This window comes from Malus domestica, chromosome 17 (assembly GCF_042453785.1).
Source record: "Malus domestica chromosome 17, GDT2T_hap1".
Classification (NCBI taxonomy): Eukaryota; Viridiplantae; Streptophyta; class Magnoliopsida; order Rosales; family Rosaceae; genus Malus; species Malus domestica.
This window is the reverse complement of record NC_091677.1, coordinates 5513927-5534783: the sequence shown is the minus strand read 5'-3', so window position 1 is coordinate 5534783 and position 20857 is coordinate 5513927. Positions and strand designations below refer to the sequence as shown.

Genomic DNA, 20857 nt, shown 5'->3' with positions numbered 1-20857 from the left:
GTACGCAAAAGGTTGTGTACAGTGTCAAATCCATGGGCCGATACAGAGAGTACCGGCCGAATCATTACATTCGGTCACCAAACCATGGCCGTTCCGAGGATGGGCCATGGATGTTATCAGTAAAATCACACAATCCTCTGGTGCAGCCAAACATGTGTGGATACTTGTTGCAACGGACTACTTCACCAAATGGGTCGAAGCCAAGTCATATGCCGAGCTAACGTCTAAGGAAGTTTGTAGTTTTGTTGAAGAAAACATTGTGACTAGATTCGGCGTGCCAGAAACAATCATAACAGATAACGGTACGGTTTTTACATCTGACAGATTAAAGGACTATACGGTAAATCTAAAGATTCGACTCGAGCAATCTATGCCATACTACCCGCAGGCGAATGGACAGGCTGAATCAAGTAATAAAGTTCTTATTGGTATTCTCGAAAAAATGATAAAGGAAAGGTCAGGCATGTGGCATTTAAGGATAAACGAAGCATTATGGGCTTATCAAACCTCTCCATGGACAACCACCGGAACGACCCCGTACGCGTTGACTTACGGACACAACGCAATGCTGCCTGTCTAGCTAAGTGTAAACTCGTTGTGAATAATTGAACAGAGTAGTTTGTTCAGTGCCGAATACAATCAAGCCATGAGACAAGAACTAGAAGATTTGGAATACGCCCAGCTTGATGCTTATAATCTATTAGCAGCTCAAAAGAAAATCGCTGAGCGTGCATATAATCAGCGAGTTAGAAAAAAAACGTTCGGCGAAGGAGAATTGGTTTGGCAAACCGTACTACCCGTAGGAACTAAAGACCCCAGGTTCAGCAAATGGTCGTCGAATTGGGAATGGCCATTCATTATTCATAAAGTCCTCGGCAATAGGGCATACCGTCTTAAAGATAGAACCGGTATTATTCACAAGTTGCTAATCAATGGAAAGTTTTTAAAGAAATACTACCCAGTCACATGGGAGATGCAAGAATAAAAGCTCATTTTATTTCATTAAGTTCATTTCATTGATAGGTCGGTTTACAATCAAATAACTCTAGGGTGATGAAGGAAGAAGAGTTCCAAGAATGGCCTTTAGCTCTAACCACCTCACCTCGCCCATTATGACCTCAGTTATCCGGTTCTTCTTGTCCATCTTCAGCTGCTCGACTCGCTTCACGTTCGCCGTGTATTCGGTCAAGCAAGATTTGATGCCCGACTCAAAGTCCCTAACAAGCTTAGAAGCAATGGCTGACCTTTGTTTTGCAAGTTCAGCCATTTGACGGTCAATGTTAGCCAGAGCCTCTTTTTCGCCTTTAAAGCGTCGATCTTCGGACGAATAGTGTCTTGAAAGGCTGTTGCAGCTTTCAAGTCATCGTTAGCCTGAAAAGCGTTCTAAAAAATACTGAATGATTCCCAGGTTCGTTTCAAGGTGGATATAGCCTGAACGATAGCTTCGGCGCTCAGTTGACCATTAACTCTAAGGTCGTTTAGGCATGCACCCAACAAATCAAGACATTTACGCTCGAAGACTTGTGAAGCTGAGAGAGACAAAACTTCTTGCAACCAAACAAGAGCAGCTGATTCGGCAGGTTCAGTCGTAGCTGCCGAAGAACCAGCCGCTCCAGAAGTGCTTGAGAGAAGAGCATCAAACTCGACTTCCCATGAAGGTTGCACATGAAAACAGTTTAAGCGCAAGGAAGATCACAAAAGAATATAGCAAGAAGGTTTTTGTTTTAAACCTGCCGAGATGAGACTTCGGCCATGTCTTCGGGTTCATTGCTCGAACCTAAATAACTTAATGGCCGATCCCAATGTTTCAGACTGCTTCTTAATTCACGTGGCCGATGAAGGTTATCTACGTTCGATGACCACTGAGGTGGCCAGGAAATATAGATAACACTTTTCGGCGTATAAAATTTTTGGTGAAATGAATAATTGGGCACCTGACATTTAATATTTTCTCGTTTCAGACTTGTTCTAACAAATTGACAATAGAAAATATTCGAGACTTACAAAAGTCGAGGTCACTTCTTGAGAAGGGATGCCTAGGTCTTGGTCCTGAGGGTGAATTGGAGTTTCTGACATCGCTTCAGGCTCGACCATAGGCCTCTTTCCTCGATCGGCCGTGGGAGGATCAACCTGGTCGGCTACCTTAACTACGGGGGGAAAATCAACGGAAAGAGCTTGGGTTGGTTGAGAGCGACTCGCCAGCAGAGTCTCGTCACTCTCATCATCCTAAAACAAAAAGTGTGAATCATTTTTTATTACTTAAAAAGTAAAGGGATTTGACACCATGATCGTACCTCTTCTAAAATGATCGTCGAATGCTTTGGATTCTTAGAAAGATCATTCCCAATCGAATGGGCCGTCTCCCCCAGATCGGGCACTCTTGTTGACCTTGGAACTGCAGGCAAGTCAATCGAGGGGACAACAGCCAGCTCAACCATGACCTCAGGGACCTTAGGTATTGGTTAAGCTTGGGTTTCCGGGCTGGTCGAAGAAGGCTGATTATCCGCCGAAGCCTGAGTAACGGGAACGGGATGGGAGGTACTCTGAGTGGTCGTCCCAGTGGTGTGGCTGGAGATAACATGAATCTCCCAAGCTCCTTTCTTCGCCAATTTCTTGATGCGTTTTGGGGGACGGGGAGTTTCACCTGTTGTCTCGGTGTCCAGGGAAAGCCGTTTGCTCAGTAGGTTTGGTGCGGTGGTTTTGGTCTTCTTGGATGAAGGGGCCAATTTTTTCTTGACCACTGCCGGGACGACCACGTCCACTTGTTTTAGTACCCAACCACCAAAGACAGCGAAATCCTGTTAGTATAATCACTCAAATATCTAAAAAATAAAGGTAGAATCATGGGTATACCTTGGGGCACCTCTTTAGATTGAGGGGCGGAGGGTTTCTTGGGCCGATCACCAAAAATTTTATTGACTACTTCCTCGACCGAAGTGCCAAAAAAGTCGTGCATATATTCTTCCTACCAGTCGCTGAAGATATTAGTGCAAAGAGATTCAAGAGAATTTGGTCGAAGATGAAATTTCCTACATCGTTCCTGAAATTCTTTCTCGGCGTCTCTACACTTCCTTTATGAAGAACCAGAGACGTGCCCTCAGGTCAGAAAGGAGCGAGAAGAAAGTAAAGGCAATGGGCAACCTTGCTCGATAAGCATCACAACCAAGGGGAAGGTCGCGAGTTAACATGAACGACCCCCAGTTTCGATGAAAAACGGCATCCTCGCTGTCACTCTAAGTCGATATGGGAAGTCTGATGGAGCGAGGATATTCTTGACGAAGACATATTAAAAATTCGTCATCAGAAATGACATCCAGGCCGAAGAGGTGTTTAAAGACTTATTCGGCTCAGTAAAGGGGCACTGGTCGGGAGGCCAATTGAAGGCTGATCGCTACAGTAGATTAGAGGTCGGAGACTTCTGGTCGAAGCGTGGAGAAATAAACCTGCAGCCAGAGTTGGAACACCCAGAAAGGTCCATTCTGGTGCGGGTTGATCTTGTTAAGGGTTGTCTCTGCCAAGCAACGAAGAAGGTTAGCGAGGATGGCGAGGCTGAGCGCCAGAGAGTGGCCACTAGCCAGGGCTTTCCGCCACCTGCATATTCTCGACTAAGCATTTATTTGACTTGGTACAACAAATGAATTTGTTATACCAGTAAAACAGGAAGGCCTCGTGTTCCTCCTTCCAAAGACTTGCCTCTCATCGACCAGCAAAATGGAGGATAAGGGTGTTGTAGTTCAAAAAATTCTTTGTGCAATTTCTGAACATCAACTTTTGAAGGCTCTTGACCTTCTTGGCTCAATGTCTCGACGGCCCGATCGTCAAACAACGCCTTGAGGTCAAGGTTAGAGGAGTATTCAATAAGAGTGGCGTCGATCGGGATGCCAGAATGAGAAGTCCCAATGATAGCCTAGATGTCGATGATGGTAGGAGTCATTGGACCGAATGGAAGGACCATGGTGTTGGTGGCCGAGCACCAGAGGCTAAAAGCTACCATGAGGAACTCTTTATCCATTGTAATCTCCATGGTCGAGAACTTGATAGCGTTGTAAATACCAAGAGTTTTCCACTCTTCACCGAAGAACCTTTCCATTCGAACGACCCATGCCACCCAATTCGCATTGGGCGAAGGCCAGGATCCTTAAGGTTGTGTCTGGCACCACAACGACCAATCAAATCCTTGCAGCAAACCTACCAAACAGTATTTTTTGAACAGGTTGGTGATGGATGAGCGCACCATATCCTTGAAGAGTGAGCCCAGAACTTGGTGAGTAGTGTTTGACTCACCCTCAAAACACAGAGTCTTGATAGCGTGCTGATCGATGAAATCCTTGCACTTGTTGCACTCAGAATACATTTTTGAGACAAAGGAAGCCATTGAATAAAGGTTAGAAATTTCTGAGATGAAAGTTTCAGAATCCCTGGTTTTTAAAAGTTTTAAAAACAGAACGGCAAGAAAATTTCAAAGGTTTGAGAGAGCGTAAGGTACGAATGGAAGAGATCCAAATATTTATAGACATTTAGGAACGGAAGGCTAAATGGTTGATTTTCAAAATCAAGGGTAAAATCAAGCGGGATAGATACTAATCATTGTACAGGTTCAGAAAATCAAGGCGAGAGGATCGAGGTTTTCGTGGATTGAGGACGCACGATGGCGTGTTACGGCGGTTTTAATGCAAGAGAGACGTTTCGACGGTCGTATGCTTTCGAGGATCATGATTAAAGGCTGTTAGGGTAACCAGAGGGTTGACACGTGGCAAGACGATTTGGAAATCGAGATCGTGGGATTACGTCTCATAAGTGCGCATGGTGGCAGTTCCCGAGAGTCAGTTTCACTTCTTCAAGGTCGAGGCTCAAACTAAGGAGTATAGGTCGACGACGTCAAAAGCGAGGGGGTAATGTTTGGGCCCAAAAATATTATTTTGGGCCGAGTTAGATCTTTTTCGGCCCATTGTTGGATAGGCCGAGTTTAGATTCTTTCCCAACCCAGAAGTCATGTACAGGTGTCATTGGGAGATATTCAGCCCATGGGTCGCGCGGTCGAAGTTGGCCATATCCTATCAGAAATTGGGAATGTGGACGAATCTTGTTATGAGAAGGAGTTTCAACGGGATTAGGCTGCTGAGATTGAATACGGTCTGATAACGAGTTATGTTCAAAGTCCTAGTAGGAATAAGATTGGCCGAGATAAGGTTGGATCATGAGAATGAGTTCTAATCTGAGAGTGATTGGAATTCAATACAGGTTGACTGCTATAAATAGGGAGGGAAGACATCGAAACAAGCCCCTCAAATTCAACACATAAATTACCCTGCGCATTCTCTCGCTCTACGCGAAACCTCTCAACAGCCTTGAGATTTTTTTGTTTTCCTCTTTTCGCCGACATACCTTCAGTTTGAATAAACAGCATTGTGAAGGCAACCGGCGAACATCTTCAGTTTGGATAAACAGCACTGTCGCCGTAGAATCAGCCCACCATGGAGCATCTTCAGTTTGGATAAACAGCACTGCAACAGGGCCGACCGATTATCTATCCAAGTCTCGGTCGAGAAGGATTTTCGAATCCTTATTAGCAGAGGTCATCTCGTTAGCCTTCTCAGCGAAGCGAGGTGTTACAAGTTATTGTACTCGATACATTGAACGCTGAGTCGTTTATGATTGGTTATTCGCAAGTAGGATTTAGAGTTCGGCATTCTGACGGTCGAACCACTTTCACAATCAAGACGTATATTCGTTTTGAATATTTGTATCCCTATACTCTGGTGTCGATTCGGCGTGCTTATACTTTCACGAATATAATCACAGTGACCAAATCCGACGCCGACGATTTGTGAACTTCGCAGAATTAGTAGCTTTGTCTTCAAGCTCTAGAACCCGAATGCCGATAGTGTTCCTTCCTCTGCCGCAGTCGCAAGATCGAGAAGTTAGCAGCGCACCCAACGCAACATCAACAAATTTTACTCCTCGGTCGAGCTCAGCCGACGAGTTGGCACGCCCCGCATATAACTGAAAGACGTAGTTAGCTTACTAAGTACTCGGCCTACACGCCACGTAAGCTTGGTAGTTTTTAGGGTCAACAGTTTTATTGTGGAACCTCAACTTTTTTCATGGTATCAGAATAGATTGTCCTCGTGTGAAGTCAAACGGCCACACGCACTCCACGTCACTCTGTTGTGTTATCTACGTTTTAGGCTTGTAAATTCGCCACAAGTGATGGGGCATATTGAGAATGAATCTCACATTAATAAGAAAATGGCCCTTACATGTGCTAACAAATAGTTTGGCCTAGAGAGAGGGAGAGAAAAAAGTTGCATACTAGCATGATAAATTCACAATTTACAATTCGAATGGAAGTTGCGTGATTTTGGTAAAAGAAATGAAATAATTCTTGCTTGATCGATTCATTGGAGTGGGTTCCTCCCTTATTGTTCTTGACGACGTAGGTGATGGTAGTTTCACGGAGTGACTGAGAAGTCGTTACTGCCTCATCAAGATGGAGATGATTCGTCAAGGAGCAGATGCGTGAAACTAAAGAGAGAAACAAGCTTGTTTTCGGTTAGCCCCCAGACTAATTATACTAGCTTTTCGGGGGTTCTAATTATCTTGTATCAGCCATATAAAATTTGATTGACCTGTTAATTAAGCGGGTGGTTTTTAAGTACAAAAGTGCACCAAACAACCGCTTTCATATTCTTAATTTTATTCAATGCTTTATACAGCATGCAAAATGAGGCTTCAGTAAATTGTACGAGTGCTGATTTAATAGATTGTCTTTGAAACTTTAACATTACGTGTCAAACGAGGCCTTAATGAATTGTAAAAGTGCTTAACTTAGATAATATGAGTAGTAGTGCATTAGACTGTCTTTGGAACTTTCATTTTCAGGACATTTTTCTTAGTCTCTCCGATTACGTGCGAGAGAGAGAAAGATGATGGAGGACACGAAACACTGACGTGGACGTTTGATGATTACCCAATAATCTAGGAGCCACTAATTAATCTAACATACGATACGTTGAGATTTTCGAACAAGGTGCATATATAACATATTATATATTAGCAAGACACTTCGAAAAATAAAACACTTTCTTTCAACGTTATAATCATGTGATGTTCCGCTTCTTGTTTTGAACACATTGAAATAATCTCTTAAATACTTCTTAGAGTGTGTTTGTCATGCTCGACAGCTTTAGCTATTATACAACACTAAACAATCAATTATGGATGGATAAGAGTAGAAACTTATTATACCAGCTTCATAAGAACAATAATTATATACATTTATACATTTGATTTTGTATTAAAAAAATAATTGTATTGATATGGAAAAGCGAGAGGTTGGATGAAATGTTAAAATACATTTAAACAAATTGATTTGATATTTAAGTGGGGTTTTGTTTTCTTGCTTCTTGTGATAGATACATGATGGGATTTATTTACAACAAGTAATCTTTAAATATTTAAGGTGGAGAAAAAACCATTATAATACAACTTTTGAGGGTTTCAAATGGCCCCATAAGAACAATTTAAAAGTCTCCAACGTATGCTGAAATAGTGGCAGTCATTTTCCGAGTTGCATTGACAGAGAATTCAAAGACAATTGAAGCTGGCTCCTCTTATGTTGTATTGGGATATAATTTTTAATCTGTTATATACACATAATATGAACGGCAAGGAGGCAAGTTATGCTGTTCATAATATTTTTTATTTTAATACGACGACGGTACTCGGGATGACCACGGGGTGGTTTGGCGAAATTACATAATAAGTTAGTAATGATTAGGTACAAAATTCATCTTTAATTAAACTCAGACTTGAAACTTCTCATTTATACGTGCAGCCATTAAGTTGTGAAGAGATTATTTCGCACAATAACTTGGGTAAGAATATAATACTTGGCTACTTAAAGAATGAGCATGATTTCCTACTCAAAATTGTTCGTTATCGATTCATAGGACTTCGTTTTTAGGATTAGAACTGTTCATATTAGAATCACTTAATAAAGATCGCATCTGAAAAAAAATTAATTAAAACTAAGGTCGCTTAGTCATAGAATGGTACAAAACAGATAAACAGAATTAGTAAAAGTATTACAAACCGTCTATGTATTTGCTACAATAAATTAACTCAACCATCTTAATTTTAATTCCATTTTTGCATATTTAATCTTTACATAATGATTTATAATATGAATGGCTCTTATCATATACATAAAACTTTGTGATTCAAACAATAAGAGTTTTGAGTAGGATTTCCTATTCATCCTTAAGTAGTATAATATACACAAAAGTCCATGATTCAAGCACGAAGAGTTTTGAGTATAATTTCATACTCATTGTTAAGTAATGATCAAGAATTGTTCAAATATATAATATAGTGGGTGAGATTTAGATGCCCTTCCTTTTTGGCCAATCAACATCGAATAATTATTTCGTACATGTTATGTAGCAAATCTGCAATGAAGTTTATCACGTATAGTTCATCGAAGCACAATAATTGAACAAAGTATGAACAGCCTGGTTAAGAGAAGGAATAATTGAATATAAAAATCAGTTAGGCCGGTTGGCTTAATCGCTCTACTTCTCATAACTCAGCTCATGCATTTTTGCTATATGTATAAATGATAAAATTTGAGAAATCTCAGACTTTCTAGCGAGTGTATCCATCATTTTGCATTTGAATTCAATTTTCTCTAAATGAGTATAAAATATCATTTTGTAAAACTAAAGCACACAAAACTAAAATACGCTCTACATCCTCTCCTTTGTCCGCTCCTCTCGGTTGAGAAATTTTTAATTGTGAATGAAACACGAGTGGTATACCATGTGTTTTTATGTAAGTGGTAGAAAAATTTATCTTTTAAGTTATTAACTTTTTAACACACATATCTTATCATTTGTATAATGACACGTAATGTACCACTCCATGTATCGGTCACATTGAAAAATCTCTCATCTTGGCTCTCTCTTTTCGAAGAAAGAGAGAGAAAGAGAAAGAGAGAGAGAGGTGAACATCGTGTTATAGTTTCTTTTTAACTAGCAAAAAAAAATAGTTAGTATTCAAGTTTTCGGCTTCTAAACTTCCCAAAACGTATTTTGTTTTATGTTTTCAGTCCGCTATAAAACTGAAAATTGTTGCCGAACAAGCTGTTAGGTATTTAAGTTATTTCAGTTCTCTTTCCTATGATTTAGGTAAAATGGAGTTAGGTTTACACATTGCAAGAAGTTCGCATGGAGATAATCACCTACATTTAAGACTAGCTTAATTGCGAGGATATCATTTCCGGATCCTCTTAGTGAGAATCTTGAGGATTCATAAATCTGTTCATCGTATATCATGCAGTTAGTTTTTGTCAGATATTGTTATATTTAATTTTAAATAAAAATATTTAAAATCATTTATGATCACATAATGTACAATGAATATGATTCATGAATTCTCAAAATCGTCAAAAAATGATCCGGATTCGTTCTTGGTAATCCTACTAGTTACTAGCCAAGTCAATCATACTTATCTTTTTAGACCCTAATTATAGGGAAAGGAGAAACAAAGATCCTACTTTCCACCTGAGAAAAATTCTACCAAAAAATAAAATGAAAATAAAAATAGATGAGGATTCCGTGGAGCCACGTATGATCCAATCTGACAGGATTTACTCGACACCAGGTCACACCTCACCGTAAAAACTCTGAACTGCCTATATAATTAACAAGCTTCAGGTATAAGAACAATTCTAGAGAGAGGGGGAGGGAGTGCTAGAGAGAGAGAGAGGAGAGATTTAGGATCAAGAGAGCCAGAGAATTAGTGAATTACTCGAGACACACACCCACCATTGAATGGCAAACCGTGTAATCCCAGGAGCATCAAAACTCCTGAAAAATGTCAGGCCACTTAACTCCGCCTCCTCCACCACCATATCCGCCATTTCCCAGCCAATCGGCTATGCCGAAAAAGCACCACACCCCACAGCCACCACCATCGACGCCGACCCCAGCCTTTCCAGCTTTGATGACGCGGACAAGCTCTTTGCCTCGGTCTCCACGTCACGGCTGTTGAGGGCGGCTCTGAACCTCCATATGGTGGCGGTGGAACCGATGGTGGATGTTGGAATGTGGGTCATGCGTTCCAAGCTCATGCAGACTCCCTTGATCAAAGACGTGATCTTGGGGATGATACGGTCCACGATTTATGACCACTTTTGCGCCGGCGAAGATGCCGTCGCCGCCGGAAAGTCGGTGCTGGAGCTAAACGAGGCGGGGCTGAGAGGGATGCTGGTTTACGCTTTGGAGTACGCCGGTGACAACGAGGCATGTGACAAGAACTTGCAAGGCTTCTTAGACACCGCTGAATCCACCAAATCCCTGCCACCTTCTTCGGTAAGTAGTTCTCCACATCACCCCATAATAAAAAGATTTAAGATTCGATTTGTTGACTTTTCTTTGATCATATCGAAATTCTGTTTTTCTTTTCTCTTTTTTTAAAAGAAAAATGCTAAAGAAACTCTTCTAAAGTTCGACTCATGATTTAATCGTTCGGAACCTTTTTTTTTAGGGAATTTTAATGAAACATTTCGGAACTATTCATTTTTAACAAAAAAGAATTATATTTTTACATTTCTTTGATATTATTTCCTATACTTTTATTTGTCATTTTTCATTAAAATTAAAGTTTTTTTTTAATTTTTTGTTAGTTTTTTTAGCTTAAAAATGAAGTTCATTAACCAATTTACTGCGTGTTTATAACAATAAACTGTGACGCGGGCCCTTCGTAGAGCATGATGTATACCCAAAAATTCCAGTGTTCTGAGTCAAAATTTTAACCTTTAGGGGACGTTTGTTGCACCGGACTGTCTCGAACTGGACTAGTTGCAGGGACTAAGCTGGACTGGCTTAGACTAGACTAAACTGGACTAACTTAGTGAAGCGTTTGGTGCTGTGTCGGATTAAAAAGCAGGACTCATATATTATATTATTAAATTTTATATTTACAATATTTTATCATTAATTTAATTTATATATATTAATATTTTATTATTAAATAATCATTTTCCTTTCTAGAAATATTATTTTGGTCAGTTTTAATCATCTTCTTCTCTCATGTTTTCGTCCGCACACTGCATCCTTTTCCATCCAAATCCCTCTCTCTTCCCTCAGCCTTTTTTCCGTCCAAATCTCTCTCTCTCTTCCCTCTGCCTTTTTTCCGTCCAAATCCCTCTCTCTCTCTTCCCTCTTCCTTTTTTCCGTCCAAATCCCTCTCTTTCTTCCCTCTGCCTCTTTTCCTCTCTTCCTCTTCACTGCAAATCTCTCTCTGCCTCTTCTATTCCTCTCACAAAATCCCCTGCAAATCTTAAAATCAAACCAAAGAGCAAAAACGAAAATGAAAATTTAGGAGTTGACGGCGGGATGCATGCATGAGTGGCTTGAAGGTGGGAGATGGGGTTGAATCTGCTTTCGATTTCTGAGTTTTCTGGGTTTTTGGCTTTTTTGGGTTTTCTGGGTCTCTGACTTGGAGATCTTATGGACAGATGAGAGGGAGGTGGGGAGAAAGACAGTGGGAGGGCAAGTTCTCAGGTGTGGGGTGAGGCAAAGTGAGGGGAAGCAGGGAAACGGGACTAGCAATCCCCTCATTTTCGGGGGCTCTCGCTAAGCCCAGCTAACGAAGGATTTAGTCGGCACGAGTCCGACTTAATCCCACTAAACTCAATCCCGGCTTGCACCAAACATGGGTTATTAGTCCTAGCTAGTCCAGTCCTAGCTAAGGAGGTCAAACAAACGAGGCCTTAGAGTTTAATTTTTCTTATGTAAAATAAGACTTAAGGTGATTTAGTAATGGTCTAATGATATTCTTTTTCATGTATAAATAAGAAATATTAGGTATAGTTCTTACCAAATACGAGTTTAGACCGCATTATTATTAACCGTAATGCTTAATTCACCCTCTCTTCCTAGTATATGTAATATCGTTTATTAAAAAAAATTAATAATAAGACTTAATGGCTAAAATATTCCGTTACTAAATGTTAATATTGTTTCGACATGGTATATGATCAAAAAGTCTGAATCCATACCGTTGACATGTAGGATTGCGGGTCCTACTTTCTTGCTTATGCCATTTGGTTGTTTGCATGCAGCACGAAGTTGGTTTTTACTTGTGCCACTTGGTTCTTTACATGCACCACCGAGTTGTTTGGCCAACCTTGAATCTTCCATCTAGGTCTAGGGCTGTTTACATTTGATTTGGCTTCCTAGTTGCTGCCGACAAATCTTCCAACATCAATCAACCATTTACTATTCTTAATATTAGTGTTTAATTTTGCAATTATCACTAATTGAATCTTGATTAGTGCAATTTGCAAACCATGTGAAAGCTTGGTACGCCAATTGAGTTTGATTCTGACGGTGACTCGTCAAAAAAGCACTTTCAAGCAAAGCAATTCTTGTTGTGATTTGTTTTTCTTCACCACTTGCTCGTGAAGTTTATTTGCGATGGTAACTGAAACTGAAAGTGATGTTTTGGCTTGTAACAGGTGAGCTTTATCATTGTGAAAATTACTGCAATTTGCCCCACCAATCTGCTTCGGCGAGTGAGTGACTTGCTGAGATGGCAACAGCAAGATCCGTCTTTCAATCTTCCATGGAAGCGCGATACGTTTCCCATTTTCTCGGAATCGAGCCCTCTCTACCATACCCTCGAAAAGCCGGAGCCCTTGACCCCGGAAGAAGAGCGTGATCTTGAATTAGTCCACCAGAGACTACTAAAACTGTCCCAAAAGTGTTCAGAAGCCAATGTGCCTCTATCCGTTGACGCAGAGTACACTTCAATTCAACCGGCCATCGATTACTTGACCTACTCCTCTGCGATCATCTACAACAAAGATGATAACCCAATTGTTTACGGGACGATTCAAGCTTACTTGAAAGATGCAAAGGAAAGATTGTTGCTGGCAACAAAGGCTGCAGATAAGATGGGTGTTTCAATGGGGTTCAAAGTGGTGAGGGGAGCTTATATGTCAAGTGAAGGAAAACTAGCTTCTTCCTTGGGCTATAAGTCTCCTATCCACGATTGCATTGAGGACACGCACGCGTGCTACAACGACTGTGCTTCGTTCATGCTCGAGAGGATTGCAAATGGCTCTGATGCAGTTGTCCTTGCAACCCATAATGTTGAATCAGGTAAATAAAACTTGCAGAAAAGCCCCACTACATTGGTTTAGAGTTTTGTATCGGTGGTATGTCTGACGTGAAATGTTGAATGCAAATGTAGGGAGACTGGCAATGGCAAAAGCACATGAAATAGGGGTCGGGAAGGTGCACCAGAAGCTCGAATTTGCGCAACTGTACGGAATGGCAGAATCGCTCTCCTTCGGCCTGAAAAATTCAGGGTTTCAAGTAAGCAAGTACATGCCATTCGGACCGATACAGTTGGTGCTGCCGTACCTGTTAAGGAGGGCTGAAGAGAACAGGGGACTCCTATCCGCTTCATCTCAAGACAGACTACTCACAAGGTAAATTCAAAATCGGATAAAAACTCGTATATTCGCAGCGTAGAAGGTCAGTAAAAGATCAGTTTTATTCTAACGCCGGTTTGAACTCTTCCTTTGAATACAGGGAGGAGCTGATGAGGAGACTTAAAGCCGCAATCATCTAACGCGAAAACAACGGCTTTGTGGAACAGCAAGCTTGCTGATCCATCAACAATCTTGTAAATAGGATGATCTGTAATTGTGGTGGATTGCTCGTAAGTTAGTTGAATTAAAATGTGCATATAGGAATTAGGAAATCTGGGTTCTGTTTTCCGCATTACATTAGGTTGTTCTACTGGGCAACAGATCCATTTTTGCTTCCTAGGTCTACTTCCATGGCAATCCACCACAATCGCCGGCGCCCTATCGACCACGTTTAAGATCGTGTGGCTTCCTTCAACAGAAGGAATATGAATAAAATGTTCATGTTGCTTCCAAATTACTCAATGTGTCTCTGGATGACGTTTGAATAACTAGGAGTAACTAAAGTGGAACTTGGGTAAGGCTGCCCTTTTTCACATGGGTGAGACCAGCGTGGAGTCGAGCAAAACTAAAATACACAAAATACATGAATCCCATGATTTTGCGAAGGTGGTCGAAAAGGTCATGTGGTCAGGCGTTCTGATCTAAATCTGCAAATTGCAATATAAAAGCACATCCTTGATTCAAATTCCCAAATACTTGCAATCAAAGACATTTAGGAGGGACCTGGCTTCTCTGCCCTCCTAGTTCCTATACACTCATTCTCTCTTATTTGTGAGGTCACGGTTAAATCACGTCAACATTTTATATTACGATTATTTTGTCTTTTATCTCTATAAAAAAATCAATATAAAATGTTGACATAGCTTAACTGTGACCGCACAAAAGAGGAGAGGATGAGAGTGTATGAGAACGGGAGGAGTCCATTTAGGAGGGATGGAGTGCCTTGCGGTGGTCATCAATCATCATCTTTTCTCAGATCAACATGGGGAACGCATGGACGGTGGGGGTCTCAAGTTTCCAAACCATAAAATATTCCATTTATTTATTTCTTTTTATTGTCAATAATTATAATCCTGTAGATATCGTAGTTTAGTACATTGGAATGATACAGCAATGTGCTTCAACCAATATTATGGGTACGGGTGAATCCAAAAATGAAAACCCTAATGCTGCCTCTAACCTGGAAACATAGTTCATGTGTACCATCACGGTATGCTTTGAAATATCTTGGCATCGGGAATCTACTCGATACCTGATCGCCTCTTCGAAGTTCATGACAGTGCAAGTACGATCCTGTATCGGCTGTCCAACTCGTAGCAGTAATATCGTTTCTCATACAGCGCCGGACCTGCATCTGAGAAGCCTCGTCGTGTAGATTCAGACTTCTGGGAAACGGTCATGGTATCATTTCACTATCACATAGAAAAAAAGAAACAAAATTGAGTTGAAAGACATGAGAGAGTCCAAGAGAATCTTAAAATCATGACAAAATGGCATATTAGTGGGTGTCAAACTCAAAATCACACATTATTCCAATAAACTGGGAAACTATAGGCCTGCTCATAGTTTAGGTTGCTGACAAGATTAGCAATACATCCCTAGTTGGAAAATGACATCCCACCAACCATCATTTCATGGATTCCACGATTCCCATGATATAAGCAAGATTTACGTACACATATCAAATTATCCAAGCTTTTTAGCTTAAAATGGTTCCTGAGATTGTCATAAATCCTCACATTGGTCCCTGAGATTTAAAATCGATAGAAGAGGTCGTTGAGATTGTCCACCGTCAATCATTTTGTTCCTTCTATGAAAAATCTCCTTTAAATTGAAGAAACCACTAGTTCAAGGGGAGGAGTTGATTTGACAAAAATACCTCCGATTTAATGGAGATTTCTCACGAAATGACCAAAAGGATTGATGGTGGACAATCTCAGAGACCACTTCTATTGGTTTTAAATCTGAGGGGCCATTTGGATAAAATGCCAATTATCAATGCATGTACAGTATCTTTAAAGTGTCACAGAATCTGATATCATCACTAAAAAAAAGAGCAATTTAACAATGGAACCTTGTACAAGGAACAGAAGATGTAAAATTGCAAAATCAAGACAGCTGATGATTCTAGAAATATGAAAACAACGGAACCAAGAAAATGTGGACAAGTTAGTGTTACTATTACTTATTCCGCCTTCAGAGTGACCACTGAAGTTGGAATAGATATGCGTGGATGACGATTTGATTCAGAATGAACTGCTGTCGAACATCTTTTAAGTTGACGATTTTCCATGAACTACAGGTCTGGACATTTATACAAATATCGATTGATGTCAACCTAAAATTGATATTTGCTCCTGTGAACTATTTTTCCTGTGTACGAACTTGAGCTTCTATAGACAAGACATGACTATAGCTATGAACTTTCACTCATATGGATATAGATGACACTGAACTCGCCAGATCATGACGGAACAAAGTTTAGAGCACGGATATAGAGTAAGTTCAGCATTCATATATGGGATACCAAAAACTAACCATTTCAAATTAATTGACTTTATATATTAGATGATAATAACGAATATAAATCAAAATTGCTAACTCGTCAAAAATTTGTTTTGTATCATTCATATCACTATCACTAGAACGTATGGACATACTCAGCTCAGAGTTTGATATCCTAGAGGCCCTTGCACTCCGTCTTGCCTTGTGTTCTTTCCCATCAGAGAAGGCATCCACGGGAACATTTTCCCAAGCTCCTTGCTTATTGTACTCGGCCTAAGTTGCTTATCATTAATTCCAAATTTTGCCCTTTCAATTGCTTCCATTACATCTTCTCTGGCCACAGTTTCACCACCTGCAACAGACCATAGATTAATAGGAAGTTGAGATCTGTGTACAATTTCAGAAAACCAAAAGATCATTTGGATGTACTGTATACCCCTACGAGCAGCAAGTAAAGCAGCTTCATTGACGATGTTTGCAAGATCAGCACCTACAAAACCTGGTGTCAGTGAAGCAATGAGATCGCAAATAAGATTAGTGTCTTCCTCCAAAGGAACTCCTCTCAAATGTACAGCCAATATCTTTCTCCTTCCTTCTTCATCTGGTTCTCCTACAACTATTTTTCTTGAGAAGCGGCCTGGCCTACAAAGGGCAGAATCCAATACTTCGGGCCTGTTTGTTGCTGCAACAACAATCAACTTTGAGTCTGACTCAAATCCATCCATTTCCGTCAGCAACTACAAGAACAGAAAAAAAAAATTCAATGAAAAAACATTATCGAATTGATATTAAAATAAATTTCAAACATACATGACAGTTGACAAGATGTTCACTGAAATCCATATCTAAGATCTACCGATACAATAATGTGGTTATCCTTAATACTGCCTTCTACTATTGTACATAACAGCAGAATCGAAACAATAAGCTAATTTAACGTGTTGATACTTGATAGCTATTTAGACTTGAAAATTGAAAACAAAACTAAGGACATTAAAGGAAATACTCAATGTTCTAAGATTGAAGGTGAAAGTATAAGCTAAACGCACAGTAAATAAGCAAGAAAAGTTGGCAAGATTTTAGAGGGGACCAATATTATTTTCCCATCAAACAAAATCAAACAGGAGAGAACAAAAGAGTCTTCCCAACTACAGTGATTTGACAATTTTCAAAAAGTTTGGAAATACAAATAATGGCCCACAGATGAAATTATATACTAACAATTCCAGAAGACATTCAGAATGTGACCGCTTAAACTTTGAATGGATGTGAGAAATGCAGGATTGAAGCCAGAATTGAACCTTATATTACCTGATTCAATGTTTGGTCACGCTCATCATTAAAACTTCTGCCACGCTTCGTTCCAACTGCATCAAGCTCATCAATGAATACAATTGAAGGTGAATGTTTCCTTGCCATATTGAAAAGGTCTCTAATGCGAGCTGCTCCTCTTCCAACAAACATCTCCACAAATTCACTGGCAGAAACACTGAAAAATGGTACACCTGCTTCTCCAGCCACTGCACGGGCAAGTAATGTTTTCCCTGTTCCTGGAGGACCAACCAGCAATACACCTCTGGGTAACTTTGCTCCTAGTTTGTTGTAGTTAATAGCTCCTTGCAAGCATAAAACTATCTACAAACAAGAAAGATGTCAAGAAAATAAAGGAAGAAAATTGAATAAATAATTAAATAATAAGAATATATTTCAGTGCCTTTGTTTGTAATCACGTATACAAACAGGTCGTAAAATCCACCAAGGTAACAAACATCATAGTTCTGAGAGGCAATAATAAACTTTAGAAGGACATAAAGCTTAAAGAGATCCCGTTATACAAGACTTATGTTATTCACTTGTCTAACACCTCTGAATAAAACGAGAAACATCCACAAGATTATATCTCAATAAAAGATATGCACCCTGAAAGGCTCATCGCCATGTGTGATCGAACTTGTTGCAAGCCTTGGGATACCTTCCCAGCACTGTTCTGGATACAAATTTCGATTCATGATGTGAACCAGCCTTTATATTTAACAGAAATGCACAACTTTCTCCGTAGTATATATATTTTGTTCAAACCTTTGGTGTTTCAAGCTCACAGAGATCAGAACACTCCAACAACAAGCAAAAGATGCACTGTTTTGGCTGTGATGCTCTATCTTTCTATCTAAGAACTGATAAATATGTCTTCCTAGTGTTTATAACTTGTATCAGTAAGTGTTTAAGCCAAAAGCTTCCAAGCTTTCACAGAGTACATAATTGTAGCAAGCAGAATGAAGGATATCCACGGTACTGTGATAAGAAAAGTAAGTTACCTCATTATCAACTACATAATCAAGTTAGCAAAGCAAAAAAGTGTCGATGCATAGAAATAAAGCATGCAACATATCTAATGTATTCTAGAGAAGAGAAGTGTACCTCCATAAGCTCCAATTTCGCAGCATCAACTCCCTCAACATCTTCAAATCCAACCAACTGCTTATCAGGTCGCCGCTTTCTAGCTGGGCTATTAGCAGCAGAAAGTTGACGATAAAGAAGCCACATCAGTGGCATCAAAGGAATCCACAGAGATATTATAGTTATCAAAGTAGTCCTCATTGACATCAAAACTGATTGAGGAGCCGAGCCATATGTAATTCCTTTCTCTCTCATCAAACTAAGTAAAAATTTCTCATCATGATCTACTTTTCTGGTCGAATACTGCCAGTCAGGCGTAGAAGCTTGAGTCGGTGATAATTTTCTCAAAACATTCCTATTCAGTGCTTGACTAGATCGAGAACCATCATTACTTGTGACTTTATCGGCCACATTCTCACCTTCAATGCTTGGCAATTCTCCCTCAGACAATTGAGTACCCCCATCAACGTGAGAATTTGTGTTATAATATATCCGACGAGACCCCTCTTCAAGTAGAACTTTTGTAACAGACTCATTTTGAAGGGTTGTTATCAATTCTGAATATGGAACCATTTTCGGAGAGGGCACAGCGGTTAACTTCAGAAACAAATAGCAGAGCCCCAATATCACAGAAACCAAAGAAACAAGTGTCACTCTTCTCATGTTCTTTCGCAAGAAAGTCCCAACACCATTCAACACTGACTGAATTGTAACTCTTTTCACTCTCATAGCTAACCACCGCAACCTCGGGCGCAATCTCAAAGAAAATCTCCTCCTCAAAGACCTCAACTTAGTGTCTCCTTTCTTCCCCAAATGGATCTGCTTATTCGCGCTATTTGCATTCGTAAATGGCTCCATTTTATTGTAACAACACAACCCATGTCTAGATTTACAACAACTATTCAATCCCTCTAACCAAACTCCACTGTTTCCATTCATCAGTGGCCTAAGCTCATTGTTCGAGAACAACCCATGTTGAAAGTTTCGCAATTTACGAAATCCCACGGAACGAAAAGCAAATGAACTACGGCAAAAACCTCTATACCTTCCCAAAGACTTGGACTTTTCGCCGTGAAATTCTAATTTGTTGGGAATAGATAAGAACCCAGTATTGGAAACAACAGAAAAACAAGAAGCCATGCTTTTCTCTACAAAAACACTTGTCTACTGAAACAACAGAGCAAAACCCACTAACTTTATCACCACCATTGCAATAACACAGAAAAACTCATAAATTTTTGTAATTCGGCAAGAAAAATGAACAAAATTCAGAAAAATAAACCTGTCAGAGCTGCTTTAGAACTCACAATTCTCAGAGTTGGGGAAGTTTGTGGGAGCAGGAGGAGTGTTTGCTAGTGACTTTTTGGAAGATGGGAGATGAAAGTGAAAGTCTTTGTGGGTTGGGTCCATCAATGAGGAGTAACACAAGAAGGAAGAAAACAGTTTGCTAAGAACTGAGTAACACACTAGTTAATTCTCACTTCACAACTTATTGTAAAATTTACACTTTATTATCCTTAATTCTTTCCCTTCACTTTCTAACCTAAAGTTATGATTTGTTATTAATAAAAGTTTAATACCTAAAAAAAAAGTGGATAAATCCAAAAAAAAATATTTAAACAAAAAACACTATAAAATAGAAAAAATTTACTTGTATTTTCTGACTATCACTACAATCTTACCCTCCTCTCATTCGTTGCCTTTTTCAGAAAGTAAGCACAACATCTATCCTCGGTTCTCAAGTCGCTAATATCTCCGCCATTCGATCTGAACACCTCACTCTATAGGCATACTCGCCCCACGCACTCACTGAGCCAAAGTCGATTTCGGACTGGCTACGACCAAGTCGTTGTCACTTCGATTCTCAAATTCCACTACCAAATCCAATTCTCATTTCTAATCAATCCATACCCGCTTTAGATTTGTACCCAAGACTCGGCTACAATATGTGTCAAGCCAAATGTAGCGTTTTCGACAACACGACGGAGATGAACCTTACAAACATGTTCGTTGCGCGGATGGACGCAGGTAAGAGGTGTACCCGCCGGGATAAAGATAAAAGGAGGTTGCATTGGTGTAGATTTGGAGTGGGTCGGGTTGGTGTGGGGTGGGGGAGAGTTTGGTGGTGCGGATGACTTGCATGAGGTTGCATGTGTGAGAATAAGAGTGGTAGAGAAAAATATTTTTTCTCATATTTAATTTTTAACTTTTCAATATTTATGTTTTCAGTTTGTATAGAAAGACATTTTTGATTAATTTTAATTTTTTTATTAGGGCCAAAGGTTTGCCACGTCATATTTTAACAGATAACTTAACGGTCAGATTAGTTTTTGGGAGCAAATCATAATTTTAGATATGAAATTGAGACCAAAAAACAAGGGTGACAAAGTGCAAATTTCACGATAATCCCTATATTGTTACATGTTATGTGCTCTGATTGGTTCTTTTGTT

The 20857-nt window shown here is 39.8% G+C and overlaps 3 protein-coding genes across 3 annotated transcripts; 2 read left to right on the top strand and 1 right to left on the bottom strand.

The window, feature by feature from the left end:
• The first annotated feature begins 106 nt into the window (after positions 1-106).
• Positions 107-985, top strand: LOC139193299 (uncharacterized). Its single transcript, XM_070816283.1, has 2 exons — positions 107-340; positions 614-985. The coding sequence occupies exons 1-2, from the start codon at positions 107-109 to the stop codon at positions 983-985; spliced, it is 606 nt and encodes a 201-aa protein (XP_070672384.1).
• Positions 986-9719: 8734 nt separating this feature from the next.
• LOC103404681 (proline dehydrogenase 2, mitochondrial-like) lies at positions 9720-13961 on the top strand. The gene is made up of 4 exons (XM_008343617.4): positions 9720-10373; positions 12524-13169; positions 13261-13501; positions 13605-13961. Exons 1-4 carry the CDS (start codon positions 9834-9836, stop codon positions 13642-13644), a joined length of 1467 nt encoding a protein of 488 aa, XP_008341839.3. The 5' UTR covers positions 9720-9833; the 3' UTR covers positions 13645-13961.
• A 557-nt stretch (positions 13962-14518) lies between these two features.
• LOC114822516 (probable inactive ATP-dependent zinc metalloprotease FTSHI 3, chloroplastic) lies at positions 14519-19805 on the bottom strand. Its single transcript, XM_029096915.2, has 6 exons — positions 19689-19805; positions 18428-19573; positions 17321-17644; positions 16446-16746; positions 16165-16361; positions 14519-14916 (listed from the first exon to the last, which is right to left on the bottom strand). The coding sequence occupies exons 2-5, from the start codon at positions 19544-19546 to the stop codon at positions 16165-16167; spliced, it is 1941 nt and encodes a 646-aa protein (XP_028952748.2). The 5' UTR covers positions 19547-19573; positions 19689-19805; the 3' UTR covers positions 14519-14916.
• Between the last annotated feature and the right edge of the window lie 1052 nt (positions 19806-20857).

Coding starts and splice junctions, on each gene's coding strand:
- LOC139193299 (XM_070816283.1), top strand. CDS start 107: ATGGATGTTATCAGTAAAATCACACAATCCTCTGGTGCAGCCAAACAT. Junction 341..613: donor ACAGATTAAAGGACTATACG/GTAAATCTAAAG, acceptor ATAATTGAACAG/AGTAGTTTGTTCAGTGCCGA.
- LOC103404681 (XM_008343617.4), top strand. CDS start 9,834: ATGGCAAACCGTGTAATCCCAGGAGCATCAAAACTCCTGAAAAATGTC. Junction 13,170..13,260: donor AACCCATAATGTTGAATCAG/GTAAATAAAACT, acceptor ATGCAAATGTAG/GGAGACTGGCAATGGCAAAA. Junction 13,502..13,604: donor CAAGACAGACTACTCACAAG/GTAAATTCAAAA, acceptor CTTTGAATACAG/GGAGGAGCTGATGAGGAGAC.
- LOC114822516 (XM_029096915.2), bottom strand. CDS start 19,546: ATGGCTTCTTGTTTTTCTGTTGTTTCCAATACTGGGTTCTTATCTATT. Junction 17,645..18,427: donor CGAAATTGGAGCTTATGGAG/GTACACTTCTCT, acceptor TCTTGTTTGTAG/ATAGTTTTATGCTTGCAAGG. Junction 16,747..17,320: donor GTGACCAAACATTGAATCAG/GTAATATAAGGT, acceptor CTGTTCTTGTAG/TTGCTGACGGAAATGGATGG.